At 35.1% G+C, this 18,055-nt stretch overlaps 1 protein-coding gene across 2 annotated transcripts in view; it reads right to left on the bottom strand.

Moving 5' to 3' along the window:
• PPP3CA (protein phosphatase 3 catalytic subunit alpha) overlaps window positions 1-18,055 on the bottom strand; it is a 357,673-nt gene that overhangs the window by 75,692 nt on the left and 263,926 nt on the right. For both annotated transcript variants that reach the window (XM_049885626.1, XM_049885627.1), the window contains exons 4-6: window positions 11,623-11,734; window positions 10,391-10,536; window positions 5,482-5,621 (exon numbers count right to left, since the gene is read on the bottom strand). In XM_049885626.1, coding sequence (XP_049741583.1) covers window positions 5,482-5,621; window positions 10,391-10,536; window positions 11,623-11,734 — 398 coding nt within the window. The remainder of the gene's footprint in view (window positions 1-5,481; window positions 5,622-10,390; window positions 10,537-11,622; window positions 11,735-18,055) is intronic.

The following is an 18,055-nucleotide window of genomic DNA, read 5'->3' as shown; positions in this document are numbered from 1 at the left end:
AATACTTCAACATCTCAATAACAAAAAGACGAATAATCCAATTAAAAAATGGGAAAGGATATGAACAGACACTTAACCAAAGAAGACACATGAGGAAATGTTCTTGATCATCACCCATTAGAGAAATGCAAATCAAAGCTGCATCGAGATATCATCTCACCCTGACATTACTGGAACTAATCAAAAAAACAGAAAATAAATGTTAGAGAGGTTGCAGGGAGCTTGGAATTCTTACACACTGCTGGTGGAAATGTAAAATGGCACAAACACTATGGAAAATAACATGGTGCCTCCTTGAAAAGCTAGAAATAGAAATACCACAGGATTCAGCAATCGTGCTCCTAGGAATCTATTCTAAAGAAATAAGAGTCATCACGCAAATAGACATTTGCACACCCGTGTTCAACCCAGCATTACTCACAATAGGAAAAAGATGGAAACAACCTAAGTGTCTATCAACAGATGGATAAACAAATTATGGTGCATACACCCAATGGAATACTACTCAACGAAAAAGAACAATGATGAATTAGCAAAACATCTCACAACATGGATGAATCTGGAGGGCATTATGCTGAGTGAAACAAGTCAATTACAAAAGGAGAGATATTGTATGAAACCACTATTATAAAAACGAAAATAAAGGTTTACACATGGGGGGGAAAGAAAACAACCTTTGATGGTTAGGAGGGAGGGGAGAGTTGAAGAGGGGAAATCACTAACTAGACAGCAGACAACTGTTAACTTTGGTGAAGGGTAAGACAATTCATAATATAGGAGAAATCAGCATAACTTGACAAAGGCAAAGTCCTAGAAGCTTCCTAGACACATCAAAACACTCTGAGGGACTGAGTTACTGGTGCTGAGGGCTGGGAACCATGGTCTCAGAGGATATCTAGGTCAATTGGCATATCAGAGTTCATAAAGAAAATGTCCTACATTCTACTTCGGTGAGTAGTGTCTGGGGGTCTTAAAAGCTTGCAAGCAGCCATTTAAGACACATCTATTGGTTCCATCATGTTCGGAGCAAAGGAGAACGAAGAAAACCAAAGACACAAGGGAAATATTAGTCCAAAGGACTAAAGAACCACATGAACCACGACCTCCACCAGCCTGAGCCCAGACTAGATGATGCCTGGCTACCACCACCAACCTCTCTCTGACAGGGATCACGATAGAGGGTCCCAGACAGAGCAGAAGAAAAATATTAAAATATACAAAAAAGACCAGATTTACTGGTCCAACAGAGACCAGAAGAACTCCCAAAACTACAGCCCCGAGACACCCTGCTAAATCAGAACTGAAGCCACTCTGAAGTCCACCTTTCAGCTAAAGATCAGACAGGCCTATAAAACAAACAATAACACATGTTAGGAACATGCTTCTTATTTCAATCAAGTATATGAGACGAAATGGGCAATACCTGCCCAAGAGCAAAGACGAGAAGGCAGGAAAGGACAGGAAAACTGAACTAATGGACATGTAGAACCCATGGTATAATGCGGGAAAGGGGGAGACTGCTGACAGTGTGGGGATTTGCAACTAATGTTACAAAACAATTTGTGTATAAATTTTTTAATGAAAAACAAAACAAAAAACCAAACAAAACTATCCCGTGTAATTAAACTGAGTGCATGAAACTATACCCTTCCATCACAAACATGATTCAGGTTGTTTTGACTGTTTTTTGGTGATTTTTTATATAAGTTTAATCAAATTTCCTAGTAGTTATCTTTATTTTAATTTTTATTTTAAATGCCTCCATTCAATAAAAAAGTAAAACTCTTAAGCGGGAGGAAAAAAAAAAAAACCTGAGGCAAGTAAATTATAAGTTATCTTAAAAATCTTAGGCCATGTGAATTTAGTTTAAGATGACAATGGAACATCTAGATAGAAAATTCCAGCAGACAAGTAGAAATAATGAATTCAAGCTCAGGAAAGAGAAAGTGGTGAAGGGGCTGGACACAGATTTTGTAATCAAACCAAACTCTTCTCAGACTTTGAAATTTACAGTGAAGCTAGGGAAATGGGTGGGGTTCCTGGGAAAGTGTGAAGAAAAAAAAAATCCAAAAGCAGGAGGGAGACATAAAAAGAGACAGCAGAAGAGCCAGGAATCTGCCTGATAAATTAGAGGAGATTCAGGATGTTAAAAGTAGGAGCCAAAGGTTTCTAGATGGAAGGGGCTGACAAGATAACTTCTCTACTGCAGCAGAGACGTTGGGCAGCATGTGAACAGAAAACATGCTGCTCATTTGTGATTAAGAGGCCAGTAGGATTTGAGTGAACTGCAATTTACAGCCTCAAAAACATTTTAAAAACAAGTGTCAAGATGGTCCTCAAATCTCAGAGCCTAATATTTGAATGTCTAATTTAACTCACTCATTCTGAAGCAAGTTAAACCCAGAACACAAAACTCATATGATTCATCTAAGGCAAAGATACAAACTGACAACCTAAGCACCAAATTCAACCTACGGTTTTGTTTGGATTAAAACCAAACCCAGTGCCGTCGAGTCAATTCCGACTCATAGCAACCCTACGGGACAGAGTAGAACTGCCCCGTAGAGTTTCCAAGGAGGGCCTGGCGGATTTGAACTGCTGACCCTTTGCTTAGCAGCCGTAGCACTTAACCACTACGCCACCAGGGTTTCTGTTGTTTGGACTATGTGGTGTTAAAAAGAAAATGATGCTTTTGCCCCACTAATCTCTATGGGCTAACCCTTGGCCTGCTTCAAGGGTTTCAATCACCTGCCTGTATATTAGAAGAATTTGAGAATGCAAGCTGGCTTAAGAGTAAAACTGGAGCAAAAACTGAGTTTTTATGATTCCCTTCCTCTCTGTCACACTGCCTATCTTATATAACTGATGGACACTCTTAGTAAGTTTTTACTGATGCATTTTTCTATATAATTTTATTTTACTAAAATCATGTTCTAGACAAGATGTTAGATGGTGAGTAGGGTGGCAAAGCAAATTAAGTGTGCAAACTCTGTATAAACATGTAAGATAAAACTGGTAAGTGAGGCTCAAAATAACTGCCAATAATTTAAGCTAGTAATTACCACTGAGTTTCTCCACCAATTCTGTTGTTCATTTGTGCCCGTCTAGATCAGCTTTATCCACAACTACCTCAGTGGATGCTTTGAGACCTTCTAGATGGCACTAAAGACAAAATGATCAGCAAGCTTCTTGGATAAAACATAACTCAGGCTGCTTTACCATTAGTCAGGGTTCGTAAGCTGCGGATTTAGACACTCAGCTACATGTATAATCTGTCATGGCTAAAGATCGTTATCTATTAAGAATCTCTAATAAGACTAGTTAAATACTCATTAAGTTGAGAACAAAATAATATTCTAATTGTCCAGTAGATAAACTTTATCCCTGACACAAATGTATCTGTATCTACAGTCATAAAATAAAAACACTATAACTTTATATAAACTCAGTATGGGACTTTATTAAGAATATGATTTATTTGAACAGCTGATGCAGAAATCTAATAGGGGAATGCTATATGATGAATTAAAGAAAGATTAATGAAGTATGGCTCAATATCAGAATCAAGGGCTTTGGATTTTGCTTAATACTATATTTCTTAAGCACAACCCAATAGTATCAAACAAGTAATTTAAATATTCATGGTATAGTTAGGTACTTAATATCAGATTTGAAAAACTGAACACTTGGTCTTGACATACATCAGTAATATCTAACATTGCACTAAAAGTCCAAGCATCTTTATAAAAGATTAGCCCCAAATTAATTATTGAAAAGAAACCTAGGCATTTCAGAAATACTATACTACGCTTCTCCATTTCAGTTAAAATAGACTCATTAGCCTTGGTACCCAATTTTCCAAAACATTGAAGTGAATTTTAAACTTCAGATAAACAAGCTTGGAATAAACCTCTTTATTAATATTTACAATAAAACTATTCTTTCAATGATAGTTTACAATATATAATACTTTCTGTTCCTAAACTCTCATTTCTAAATCACATCAACAGATGAGTAAAAGGAATATTTTTTTCATAGGGAAAACTTAATACATGGAACAAAAGGTTCTACCCGAGTAGTGGATAACTGCTATAGGATCGCTATGAGTTGGAATCGACTCGATGGCACTGGGTTTATATATATATATATATAAACCTTGCCATTGAGTTGATTTCAACTCATAGCAACCTTATAGGACAGAATTTCAACTCGTAGCAACCTTACAGGACAGAGTAGAATCACCTCATAGGGTTTCTAAGGAGCATCTGGTGGGTTCAAACTGCCAAACTTCTGGTTAGCAGCTGCAGCTTTTAACCACTACACTACCAGGGTTTCCAACATTATGTAGAAGTATGACATTAGTTTACTCCTATAGACAGAAGCTATATGGCTGTGTATGCCTTATAGAATTCTTCTAGCCTTGTCATTTGTTTGGAAACCCTGGTGGTGCAGTGGTTAAGAGCTATGGCTGCTAACCAAAAGGTTGGCAGTTCAAATCCACCAGGAGCTCCTTGGAAACTCTATGGAGCAGTTTTACTCTGCCCTATAGGTTCACTATGAGCTGGAACTGACTTGATGGCAACAGGTTTGGGTTTTTGGTTTTGTCATTTGTTTAGCTGCTGGGCTTGGAATGGAGCATTAATTTCAGTGAAAATCAGATTTTGTTTTTAAGTTTAAAAAAAATGTACTCCAGAATTTAAAATTCTCAACCTCTTCATAACCTCTTTACCTCTTCACTTTGGCAATTTTCATATAAGCTCTGTGTCTAATGATTAGTGAACCTAGTGGGCTAAAATTAAGGAGAGATGCTGGGAAAATCATGAAGACATGTTGAAACACAATTGTATTACAGATTTCTTTGTGAAGTGCTCCAAAATTTTATAAAATGGCAAAATTCCTACAGATTTGCAAATATAAAAATTACCATAAAATATTTTCAACTTAGTTTGTCAGAGTGCAAAAGAAAAAAAAAAAAATTCATTATGGTACCTACACAGTGGGTAGCTGCTCATTTACTTTATCCACAAAGCCTGATAAACTTAAGAAAATTTAAAAATGACTTGAGTAGAATTCAAGTAACCAACAGGAAGTTGTTTTTCTGCTTTAAATCATGAAAACTGGTAGAACTTTTCACTGTGATTAAACAATTGAGTGAAAAATCAAGACAGGACTTGGATTTTTTCTACAATTCAAGAAGTAGAATAAAATTTCTTCAAAATCCTACTATCTTCTTCAGCTGCTGCTCCCACCCTCGTACCACCTTTCCATTCCACTTCCTCCTTCCTGTGTTCTCTGTGTAATCATATTTTCATTTTATAAGTGCTAAGAACCCATTTGATCCAAGCTTTCAAAGCGAACTTTCCATTAATACTTGTTTCCTAGGAAAGTTATACAAACATCATATATAAATCAAACACATGGCACAAATTACAGCAGTTATAAACCAAAATGGGTTCCAGAAGGCAAGCTCTCCGTCCTCACCTGTAGAAGTATGAACACCCCCTGACTGTGTTGTGAGTGAAATGTTCCTGAGTCTTCTCATTTCCAAAATCCTCCAGAGGGTCTGACCACAGGATATCACACATAGGTCCATAAGCAGGTGGTTCTTTGAATCGGTCTAACTAAGAAAAATAGAAGACAGAGAGCAAAATACTAACCTTGGGAAACTTGGAATCCAGAAAACAGGAGAAAGCAGCACTGTGCACTGCTCATCCTTCTCTCCCAAACATGGTGCAGAGTGAACTGCTCCCCAGCCCCCTCTCTTCCCGTCTCTGCTCCTTCGTTTCTCCCCATTACTCTACTCTTCATCTCTCTTTACCTTTCTTTCTTCCTCTCGATGAGCTCATTTATTGTCTCCATTCATTTCACCCTTCATCCTCCTCTTGCTTCTTTATTCCTTTTCCTATTTTTTTTTCTTTTTCCTATTCTCCCTTTTATCCTTCTCTTTCTCTCCAGATTGATTTTACTCAAGTGTTTTAGTCATTACCAGTTAACATGACTCTATCTCTGTGTCATTGGTGGAGGAGGAGCTTCGATTTTATTTTATATTTGGGGAGATTCCTATTACTGATTCCATTAAAGCGTGATTTAGAGATGTGGATGGGGAATAACTTACGGTTTTTACGTTTAACAACATAATTTCGGGAACACAGGGTTTTCATTTTAAGAGTAGCTACTTGCTATATCAGAACAGCACATAAAGGCACATGGTATTTTGGCTGAGACAACAACATTTTGCGTCTTTATTCATTTGGGGACACCTAGGTTTCTAGTTAAAGTACAAACTTATTGTACAGGGGTGGATTATCCAATAAGCATGGTATGTGGGCTTACTTGGGCTTACTTACTATTCTGTGGTGAACAATTTCATCCAGTTTTCACCAAAGTCATGTGAAATTGTTCACCACTACAGATTAGTAAGCAAACACAATTAAGCCCATGCATACCTTGCTTACAGTAAACCGTGCATACCGTGTTTACTGGTTAATCTGCCCTTGCTATTGTAATTTACCTAATGAGTACAAAGAAACAGTAATGATAAACACGAAATTAAACCCAACTTTAGCTGGTCATTGCTCATTTTACAGTTCTAAGCTTTATACTTTTGACTGAAGCCCTCATATGAAATCCATTTTCCAGCCATAAATGCTTAGCAAAGTCATATTTCAATTTAAAATGGTCCATTTAGAAGGTATGAGCAATATAATAACTGGAAATGAGACATTTCACCAATTTTATAAACACTGTCACTATGCTTTAGTTTATCCTAATTTAACCATATTTAAAGGATCTTTGGTAAAGTTGGCAGATATAATAAAGCTTCTTGAAAAAAACATAAAGTAGCTATGAAATCCCATTAAGGATTGATATCCTCCATAGTCAATACGTTAATATTTTTTAAAATCCCATAGAGATGGTGAATGAATCAGGCTGTCAACCAATCAAATTCTCTATTTTTCCTGGGACATACAGAGTAATTAGGTAACAGTTTTGCTACAAACCACTTTTTTTAATATCTAAAAAGAATGAAGTATTATTTCATATTTTCAACACTCAATTAAAAACCTCAATAAGACAAAGTCCTCTCTCTGTATTTTGGCCTTCACGTTAACCATAAAATACTCATTGCATATTTATACCTCTAACTTGTTTAAGAAATTTAAATAATTCATGCTTGTGTAATAACACAACCAATAAAAATAACGTTTGTCCATAAAAATGCAGAATTTCTTTCCGAGGAAGCAAGAACTTATTTTTAGGGGTAGACCAGCAGAGGAGGGCAGACTTGCTGGTTAATGTGAATCCCAAACCAAAGATCTGGGAAGGCAACCATAAAACTGAATATATTATGGGAAATTTACAAAGCGCATTTTAAAAGTTAATATCATCTACAGTAAAAATAAACTAAAATGCATAATTAATTAAAGTGTGGCGGAAACTCTAACGGACATATAACAAAATGCAAACATAAATATCACTTTATGACTAAGTCTAGAGCTTAATGATATAAGTGAAAATTGAATATAATATCTGAAACATGCCTGAAAGTAAGTCCTTGGGATAGTGGGAGATTTTTTAAAGATGTACTTAATTCATGATGAGACATATGGTTGTTTATTTCCAAAGAACTCACCAGATCCTAGAAGAATGAATTGGTCACATTCTCGTAGAAAGTGAATGGCTCTATACGTGAACTCCATGACTGTAATTCAGTATCACATCTCTACACTACCGGAAATACTGAACAAATGCCAATGCTCTGTGTGTTGTAGAACAGCAGAAGCAAAAGTGTAATGAATGCATTGAACACACACACACAGAGCAGGAAACAACAGTTTATTTTATGCACTTCTTTTCTGTTTGATTTTAAAAATAAAAATTATGTATTTCCTTTTGAACAGGAAAGTAAGTAAAATATTATTGCTACATCTGAAGCCCTGAACCTTCTACTCTGTCACATGGTGTTGCTATGAGTCAACAATTAACTCAATGACACCCAACAACAACATAATGTTTTCCTTTCCTAAATATATTTTTTCTTAAAAACCAGTGAGCTTCTAAAATAAAACCGAGTTTATAATAGTAAAAATTTATGATGTACAAAAATATCCATGATTAAATAAAAAAGCACTTCCTCAACACCATGAGTTCCATGAAGAAAAGTATTTAAGAAACACAACGAATGAGAACCATATAAAAATGGTTATTTATTTTGTAGCAGAGGTTAATAAATTTTTGGGTGATTGTTGCATATTCAACAAAATGGCCTAGCAGCCCCTGTTCTTTCTATTTTTTGAAGTATAAAACTTTATCTATCAATGTTGCCCAAATAATAAAAATGCTAGTTTGAATGAACTTTTAACTAATCCTCCTTTTTAGAATAATCGCTAATTTTCTATTTTTATCTATGCACATGAAACTTAATAAAGGCATGAGAATAAAACATACATGTCTCTGATGTCCAGCATTTGCTAACAAAACAACCACACTCATTTGTATTTTGACCTATTCCATTTCTATACCTACTACAATAATTGTTTATCAAGTTCTTAATATGATGCATTAATGCATGGCTAGATAGTTGATCTTTTTCTCCACTGAACAAAATAGAAAAAAAAGTATTGTTTACTAATTTAATAAGTTCAGGCAACTAATAGAATGAACTTGTAAATGTTGCCCAACATACAGATATCTGAGGTTTCCAAACTCAGGGAAAATGGGGAAAAAAATTAAATGGCAACCACTCAAGCGAGATTAAAAGATGCTTTGTATTCCAAAAATTAACTAAATGATAAGCAAGAGCCAGAATTTGGATTTTTGTCTATGATTATCCTTAAGTAAACTTATATTTAAGCAATAAATTCTGTACTTTCATAGTACATTACTTGTTTGAAGCCAAAGTCTTATAATGCATTAGGCTTAAATAAATAAAAACTAAGTATTATGTGTCTTTAAGACAAAACTGAGCACAATCATGATTTTCCTAGTTCAAATACAGTAATTTAGAACAATGTGACCTGCTCAGTCTTCCTAAAATTATTGGTGAGAGTAATAATAAAAGGTCAGAATTATTTCTACCTTTGTCCTCTTCTTTGGGATAAACACAAGCATATTTTCTAAGGTCTTACAACCAGGGAAAAGAAGAATCTAGAATATAGTATCTAACATTCATAATTTTCACAAAACATTTAGCTTAGACTTCCTAGAAAGAATGCTTGGTGTTGAACATACTCTTCTCAGTCACAAGTATTATGTAATAAACATTAATGTGAACAAATTATCATACCTTAAAAGAATTTTAGATATTTTCTCTGTTCCAGGTGATGTTATTTTAAAATAACATAGTAAAACACATTGCTTTCTCTCTTGAGAATTTTGACACAAAGAAAAATATGCAGAGCTCTTTTAAATCACTCTTTCCCTCATCTTTTTTCTTACAATGCTGCAATTACCAGTGTTATAAACACAACTGAAGGGAAAAAAAAGATTCTCTTCTACTATATAAAACTATTCCATATTGTTACATTTTCTCATGAAAAAGACCCAGTGCACTTCCACGTTCAGTCTAACTCATCTTTTTGCTGCCTCAAACAATAGCACCATATTTTTATGCAAATAATGTGCACCTTTTATGTTTGTTTGCCAACTATGCCCTCTCCCTGTAAGGTATTTTCGTAAGCACCTCTACGCCATTTTTTTTTTTTTTTTACATGTTACTGTAAAGAAAAATAGCATAGCCTGCTTACAAAAATACCTCACAGTGGAAGGAGAACTTGGTTGGCAAACATAGAAGAAACTAATGTTAAATGAGGTTAAAAAAACTCTTAGGCATATTGGTGTGTATGTATTTATATATAAACCCCCTTTTTAATAAAAAGAAAAGTGGTAAAAAATGATGTCTCTTAGAAAGTCAACTGTTTTTCACTCATCTACTCAAGACAATCAATATAATAACACCATTGCCTTTTTAAAAACTGTTATTTAAAAATTTTTTTTAACTGTAACAATAAATATAATATGCACACAATTTAAAGGTCAAGCTGTGACTTTTCCCACGGGCAAATTTTCAACCCATACATAAGCAAGGATAATGAAAAGACACATATATTTTTAGGAATCAAATATTTTATATTTCCAGTGAAATATGTCACATGGCAACATGAACCCTGAGGTTTTAGACATGAAAACTCTACCAGGTAGATCTTTCTAGAGAAAAAAAAGAAGACATTCATAAGCACTTCAAATCATTTTAATTCAATACCGATAAAGGCAAAGTAACTAATATTATGACTTAATCTGTTAATGTTATTAATGTTAATTTACTAATGTTATGACTTAGTTATGACTTAAGCACACAGAATGATTAAACCTGGAAAATAACAGAACTTACTTTTCTGATATCGTCTAAAGTGTTAATCTCTGGAGACAAACCACCGTGTACACACAGGAACTGCTGGTTCATCAGGGCAGCCAGAGGAAGGCAGTCAAAGGCATCCATACAGGCATCGTATACACGTTCCGAATACTTTATTTTACCTTTTAAAATATCATTTAAAAAAAAAAAAAAAAAAGCAAGTATTTACCCTCCTGATTTCATAAAGCTAGGATAATTTCATTCAGTTTATTTTTATTGTTTTCTTGCCAGGATTGTATTGTTTGCATAAAACTATACACCGTAAAATTCTAAAACATAACTAAGGTTTTTTTAAGAATTATAATATTAGCCTTTATAGCTATTGTGTGTTAGTTTTGTTGTGATCTGTATTTCACAATTTTTAGTAACTTTTTGTATAATGGAGGAGAGAACTTTTCTCTATGCATTCTTGCTATTTATCTGTAGATGTATGACAAAAAAACACTACACACAAACAAGTGGAATAGTGACCAAGAGAAAGATGGCCATAACGCTGTCTGATTTTCCTGAATGATCTTGTGGAAAAGCAGACGGCATGAAACAAGGTTCATAAAGTCACTTCTATCTCACTGCACGTTGCTTTTCCATTATCAACTTATATTTAATGCTTTGACAGGGGAAGCCTTTATGCTCCATTTAATAGACGACTAAATGATGGAGAGAAATTTAAGTTTCAATGGACAATGCAAAAAAAAAAAGAGAGAGAAGGATAATGGAATTTATAGGAAGTACTCCCCACTTCTATCTTTAAAGGAAGCACCTATCTCTAAAGGAAGAAGTAATCTTTAATTTTATAAAATTGACTATATGCTAGTATTTTATCTATCGGATACAAAAAATACAGGGATAGGGTTGAATCTATCTTCCATTTGTTTGTCTGGAGTTGTCTGAAGATTAAAGGGTAGTGTCATTAACCTAAATAGCAGCATTCTTGCCATTTAAAAAATAGTAACTTAATCATCAGTTTTTTAGGAAAAATTATACCAATCATTAATTCAAATTCTTAGATCACTTCACTGAAGAGAATTTAAAATTTAAAAAAATTCTGAAATCTCTGTCTATGCTTTTAAGGAAATACAAAATGATAAAAAATAGTGTCATTTTAAAGTTTTGGCTTGGCATAATACAATGCCAAGTGCTCAGAGTATCTATTAAAATGACTTCTTTTCCCTTATGGTGTTTAAAGAATAAGCTTGAAGTATACTTACATTCTTGTTTAAATGTGAAATACTCTGTTAGATGTCTACATTCATGATTTCCACGAAGTAAAAACAGTGTTTTGGGGTAAAGGATTTTCAAGGCCCACAAATAGAGCACACACTGAGAAAAAAACATAAAAATGTATAAAAATAAATATTTTCCCATTATACTTATACATTCCATTGTTCACATATCATAAAGACATGAACCAAGCAGGTTACTGTCATCAAAAGTCTCCAAAAGGTTAGGCCTTACTAGAGAGAATACTCACGGCCAAACAAAAAACAATACTTTGGTACAAAGCCAAGGTTTATCTACACCTGAAATATATATACTTATTTAGGATTTATAAACATACCAACAATCATGAAGATGGCACAGGACCAGGCAAACTTGCATCCTGTTTACATGTGGTCGCCATGATTCCGGCCTACTCAATGGCATCTAACAACAACTTAGGATCTATACCCCATAAGAAGAGAATGGATTCCATATAGTCTTTAGAAGGAGATTTGTGTGGCTTGGAGGGAGAGGGAGCTGGTTAAAAGTAAAATAAAATAAGGAAGAAGCTTGAATGAAAAACTACTAAAAATAAAAATACATTGGTATAGGAGTGTGAGAAGACAAATGATTAACAAACAATAAGATATTATGCTCATTTTAATTTCTTTTAAAAGTCAGTAATAGAAATGGGAGAATTGGAATGAAAAGAGAAGACAAAATTTGGGCCAACACTGACATTCTCAAACTGACTTGAACTATGTCACTACTTTCTATGAATTTTTTCTCCTTCATTAGTTCCCTACTTTCTTCTCCCCATCAACTTATGTATTTCAATATTTTCAATATATAAAGCCTTACATTTTTTGTTATATAAATAAATACAACTAAATTGAAGGTCAGGGAACCTCAGTACACATATGGTTAATGGCTCTCAAATTAGCTACTTGGATATTGTAGTGTGTGTAAGAATGATGGTCAACTGCACATTTACCAGGTTTGGACTAAATCTACATTGACACGGTCTTCCTGGAATCTGCAGTAAGATAACTGGACTATTCACATATTAGCATCAATTTCATTATTCTCAACTGGCATTTATTAAGAACCTACAGGGAACAGAAAACCATGCATTGAAAAGCAAGTATGGTTTTTATGTTCATGAAATTTATGTTCTGAAAGTGAAGCTGAGAAGATATAGGAATCTCAAAAATAGACAAGTCTGATTCAAGTTACTAAAATCTGAAACCACAAAACACCTATAATTATATTTTAACAATCAACGTTCCAACATTTTGTAGATATGATGGGTAAAGTCCATAGGGAAAATCTATTGGCACTTACTAGTTGTGGTACTTGTTAAGATACTCATCTCCGTTAGCTTACATAATAATTCATTAAATGAGTGGAAATTAATTACATTTGGAGAAAATACTAATTATCAGAAGAGGTATGTATTATTGTGTTGTTCAAGCAACATATCTTCTCCAGCTATGTAATTATGATTGAAGCAAACAAAAATAATGCATTGACATTATATTATATAATAATTAATTTTCTATTTACCATTTTCTGATTATTGTTATTAGCTAAAGTTCATGTGAATAACATGACTCTTTTTTAAAAGTAAACCAAGTGGCCTCTTCAAGTGATCCTTGAAGCATTCATGATCTGTTGATACGTGTAAATGTCCCCTGTTAGTCCAGTAGCTCAGTGAGTCTCTGCTGTGTATCAGGTTTTAAAGGTGTATACTCTGTCCTATAGGGTCGCTATGAGTCGGAATCGACTCGAGGGCACTGGGTTGGGTTTATTTACATGTTTGAAAAAAAAGCAGTCTGTAGCACACAAGCTTGTCTCAGATTTCAGAGCAGATATATATAAACTGTTATTAATGTCAATGAGAACTGTTGCTAATATAAATTTATAAAGTTGCACCTTAATCTGGAAGAAATATATATTTTTTACCAAATTGTTGATTAATTTGGGATGTCTAATTTAGAATGGGATGGATATGTAAAATTTTTCAAAGATTATATTTACATCTTGTAATTATTATATGGAATATACCATATTTGTACCCAAATAACATGCCTTTTACGTGTGTTTGCCAAAATACCTCATGGGGAGAGGGCGCAGTTGGCAAACAAACATAGAAGGTGTGCGTTATTTGTATAAAAAATACGGTATTTTATTTATATGCTGGAAGGATACACATTTGGCTTCACTCTGTTGTTAAGTACTGTTGAGTCAATTCCAACAGACAGTGACCCTGTAGGACAAAGTAGATCTGCTCCACAGGGTTTCCTAGGCTGTAATCCTTACGGGAGCAAATTGCCAGGTCTTTTCAACCATGGAGCCACTGATAGGTTCAAACTGCCAATCTTTTAGTTAGCAGTTGAGAGCTTAACCATTTAGTGACCAAGGCTCCTTGGCTTCACTGTAGCAACTTTTTAAAAATGTTTTTACTAAAGTGTAACTTACATACAGTTGAGTGCACTTATTTTAAAAGTGCAGGTCAATTAATTTTTTTTACATATGTATACCCCCATGAGACCACTACCTAGATCAAGTTAGAGAACATTTCAGTAGCCAGAAGGCTCCTTTGCGCCCCCTCCCAGTCAGTAGCCCGCTGGAAATGTAATCACAATTCTGACCTCTTTTAGATTACTTTTGCTTGGGACAATTCATTTTGAAGCAAACTATTATCTCACCAGCTAAAATCTCCAATACAATTTTTTAACCCCATTCATATATTGCCAGAGAAATCACACTTTAAAAACCACATTTTCTTTTTCACCATCTGTTAAAGGTCCTGTTTTAATGTTAGTATGTGTCTTTATCACCTCTAGTCTTAATAACTGCAGCTCTTTCATAACTGAAACCTCAAAGAGTGATACAGAAATGTTCTATGATAAATATTCCTACCACACCTATTTACCTTTAAAATGATTCAATACACATTTAATTTTCCTTGTTACTTAATGGATTTAAAGCACCCAGTATATAGTAAGAATTCTGGAAATATTAGCTCATTTTCTGTAAATGAACAGGAAGGAAAAAAGAAAGGAAGGAAAGAAAGAAGGAAGGAGGGAGAAGGAAGAAAGAAAGGAAAGAAATACCTTAATTTCCCAATTCTTGGCTCAAAATACCCAAAAAATAAGAGTTCTCTTTTCATATTTTATTTCTTTCTCCCCTGGGCAAGAATAAAATATCTTCACAAACACTGAATAAAACCACAAATGTGGCCAGTATGGAAGAAGTGGCATGGTAAATGAAAGGGCAAGGGGGGACTGGAAAGTGCAGCCCTGCCAGCCTTCACCGTCAACATCTGGTGAAAGAGAGCTGCCAAGCACAACTGTCTTGCTGACAACTACTTGCCATTGAGTTCTAACATTCTGGAGAGCTGAAGGTCTTGAGCAAAAGTATAACTTGATTTTGTTTTTAAAAGAAAATCCTCCTCAAAAAAAAAAATTATCATAATTAAGCAATGAAATAAAAGCTGGATAAATAGTTATTTTTGTCTATGTGGTATCAGGTGACTCATTTGAATAAAATTTTCACAGAATTAATTGGTTAAGGTGGCAACAGAGCCAAGTTTCACCGGTCTTGTTTTTACATGGTGAGATGTAAATTAGCAGTACTAATCACTTTCAACTGGAACACTATCTTTACTCTTAATAACTAAATAAATATTTACATTTAAAGTTAGTCTGGGTTATAGATTATGCAAGATTGAGTCTCTTCTATCATTTTTAGTAATTTTCTTCTTTGACACCATTTCTGCTATTTAATTTATCCATCTTGTGCAATGAAGCAGAACTAATGATTTCATTTTTTTTCCATTAGTTTAATTGGATCATTGATAATAATGGTGCAGTAGTTTATTTATAATTTATGCTTTTTAATGAAGAGTATTCTCAAAAAATTGCTCAGGGAAATAAAGAAGGATATAAAAAAAAGATACAGCTCCACCTATATATTATAACCAGCCCTCTTAATGTAATTATTTATGCTATAAAACATTCCAATCAAAATTACTGTCCCTCAATCATGACACAATTAAGTGGAAAACGTGCCTTGGTGGGGGGAAAATTCAAAACACTGAAATGTCAAATGTGGTTCCTCTCAGATGTCATTTTCCTGGGCTGACAAACACACGGCAGAGCAGCAGGGAAATAGCAGTGCAACATAAAGATGATTGGCTACAGAGGATAGCCTGACAATTTCTTCCTCATGTCTGGGACATCACTCTGTCACCTAACATTGCTTGCTGTATCGTCTGTGTGTTACTCTCAGTTAGAAGCATAGAACACTGCCTGCCTTGCTGTGATTCACTCTGGTCTCTGAGTTTTCAGCTGATAAGCAAAACTACTCTTCAGGATTAAACATGTTAGACTCCTGGGTAGAGATCCAGATGTAATCACATGGGCAGGGCCAGCTCACTGCTACCAGTTGTGGTCAAGTCGAAGCAGATTCATAGTGACCCTATTGGACACAGTAGAACTGCCCCACAGGGCTTCCAAGAGTGGCTGGTGGATTCGAACTGCTGATCTCTTAACCACTTTGGTTTGCGGCCAAGCTCTTAACTATTGTGCCACCTGGGCTCCAGCTCACTGCTAGGGCCCAGGCAATGCAGTGCAGAATGGCTAGAAAGCCAGTATGAGGATGTGAATAGAAGTAAATAGCTGTACCTGCCTCTGTTTGCAAGTCTGAGTTTTTCCTTCCGTTCTCAGAGAGACAATTCAGAAATGGACCCATACATATATGCTTGATCAAAGAGGTTAGGTGGCATTGGTGCAATCATTGGAAAGAGGATAGTATTTGGTGTGAGACAATTTATTACTCAAAACAAAATTACCTCTTTCATCACTATTCAAAAACTTGCTTGTTTTATTTGAGCTAACATTGCAGGAAATGATTTCTATTCTTGGCAAAAAGAGAATATTATGGGCGAAGGAGTGTTCAAAATGAGTTCTAGGCACTGCCCAGAGCACACTACCTCGCCACCTGTTGCGGTCAAGTTGATCCCAACTCATGGCGATTCCATGTGTGTCAGAGTAGAACTGTGCTATGGGGTTTTCAACGGCTGGTTTCTCAGAAGTAGATTGCCAGGCCTTTTTTCTGAGGCATCTATGGGTGGATTCGAACTTCTAACCTTTCAGGCAGCAGCTGAATACATTAACCATTTATACCACCCAGGGACTCTGAGCACATTACCTAGCACCTATAAATATTGATCAGTATAGACTTATGGAATCCGAACCTATTTTCAAAGCTAATTTAGTAAAAATTAAACTTAAGTGCTCCTGTTTGCCCTGAGGATAGCCAAAGAAGAATACCTCCAGTGGACCCCTGAATTATTGAGATAAATCGAAAACCTTTTGAGGTTTGTTAGAATACCACATGCTAAGAAACCGAGCTCTTATTTGAGGATTAATAATAATAATAATAGTATCATATTCACAAGAGAATATTTTATATTCAATGTTTTGACCTTTGGATTTTATAAGTGAGGGAGAGGGCTGTGTGTAAGCGTTTGCACATGGGTTAGTGAATGTGAATGTGTGTCGCAGTTTCTTTTTTTTTTTTTCTCATTATATGTGATGCATTTAATGAATACACAGTTGGGGCATGGGGTAACGGAAAGAGTACTGGCTTTGAATCCCAGCACTGTCATTTTATTATAGGTGTGATGCTCTCCGAGTCGGTTTCCATACCTATTAATTAATGAGGACATTTACAATCCTTGTAGACTTGTGAGGAATAAATAAGATGATTTACATAATGCAAATCATACCATTTATACCATGTAAACAATGTTAGCTTCCTTAATTCCCAGTAAAAACCCGAGAGTATTCTCAGTAAGTGTATTTCATAAATGTGTTCTATTTTAAATGCGATGATAATATCACTGAGTCACCCAAAGTCTCTCAAAGGTCAGAATATAATCAAAATGGATCGTTTTTACATATGAGTCCATTAAATTTTGTCATTTCTTCATGAACAAGTGTGGCAAGGTCCCTAGGCTATACTCCAACTCTTGGAGTTTAATTAAAGACCTGTTTGTGATGATGGGACTCTGATACATACAGCTCAGAATTTTTAAATGCCCTATTATACCTATCAGAAACCCTGGTGGTATAGTGGCTAGGTGCTATGGCCGCTAACCAAAAGGTCAGCAGTTCCGATCCACCAGCGCTCCTTGGAAACTCTATGGGGCAGTTCTACCCTGTCCTATAGGGTCACTATGAGTCGGAGTTGATTTGATGGCAATGGGTTTTTTGGTTTTATGATACCTATATTTGACATGGGAAACCCTGGTGGTGTAGTGGTTAAGTGCCGAGGCTGCTAACCAAAAGGTCGGCAGTTCAAATCTGCCAGGCACTCCTTGGAAACTCTACTGGGCAGTTCTACTCTGTCCTGTAGGGTAGCTATGAGTCA

Source organism: Elephas maximus, chromosome 5 (genome assembly GCF_024166365.1).
Source record: "Elephas maximus indicus isolate mEleMax1 chromosome 5, mEleMax1 primary haplotype, whole genome shotgun sequence".
NCBI lineage: Eukaryota > Metazoa > Chordata > Mammalia > Proboscidea > Elephantidae > Elephas > Elephas maximus.
Note: the sequence above shows the minus strand (reverse complement) of the source record. Positions and strands in the feature narration are given on the sequence as shown.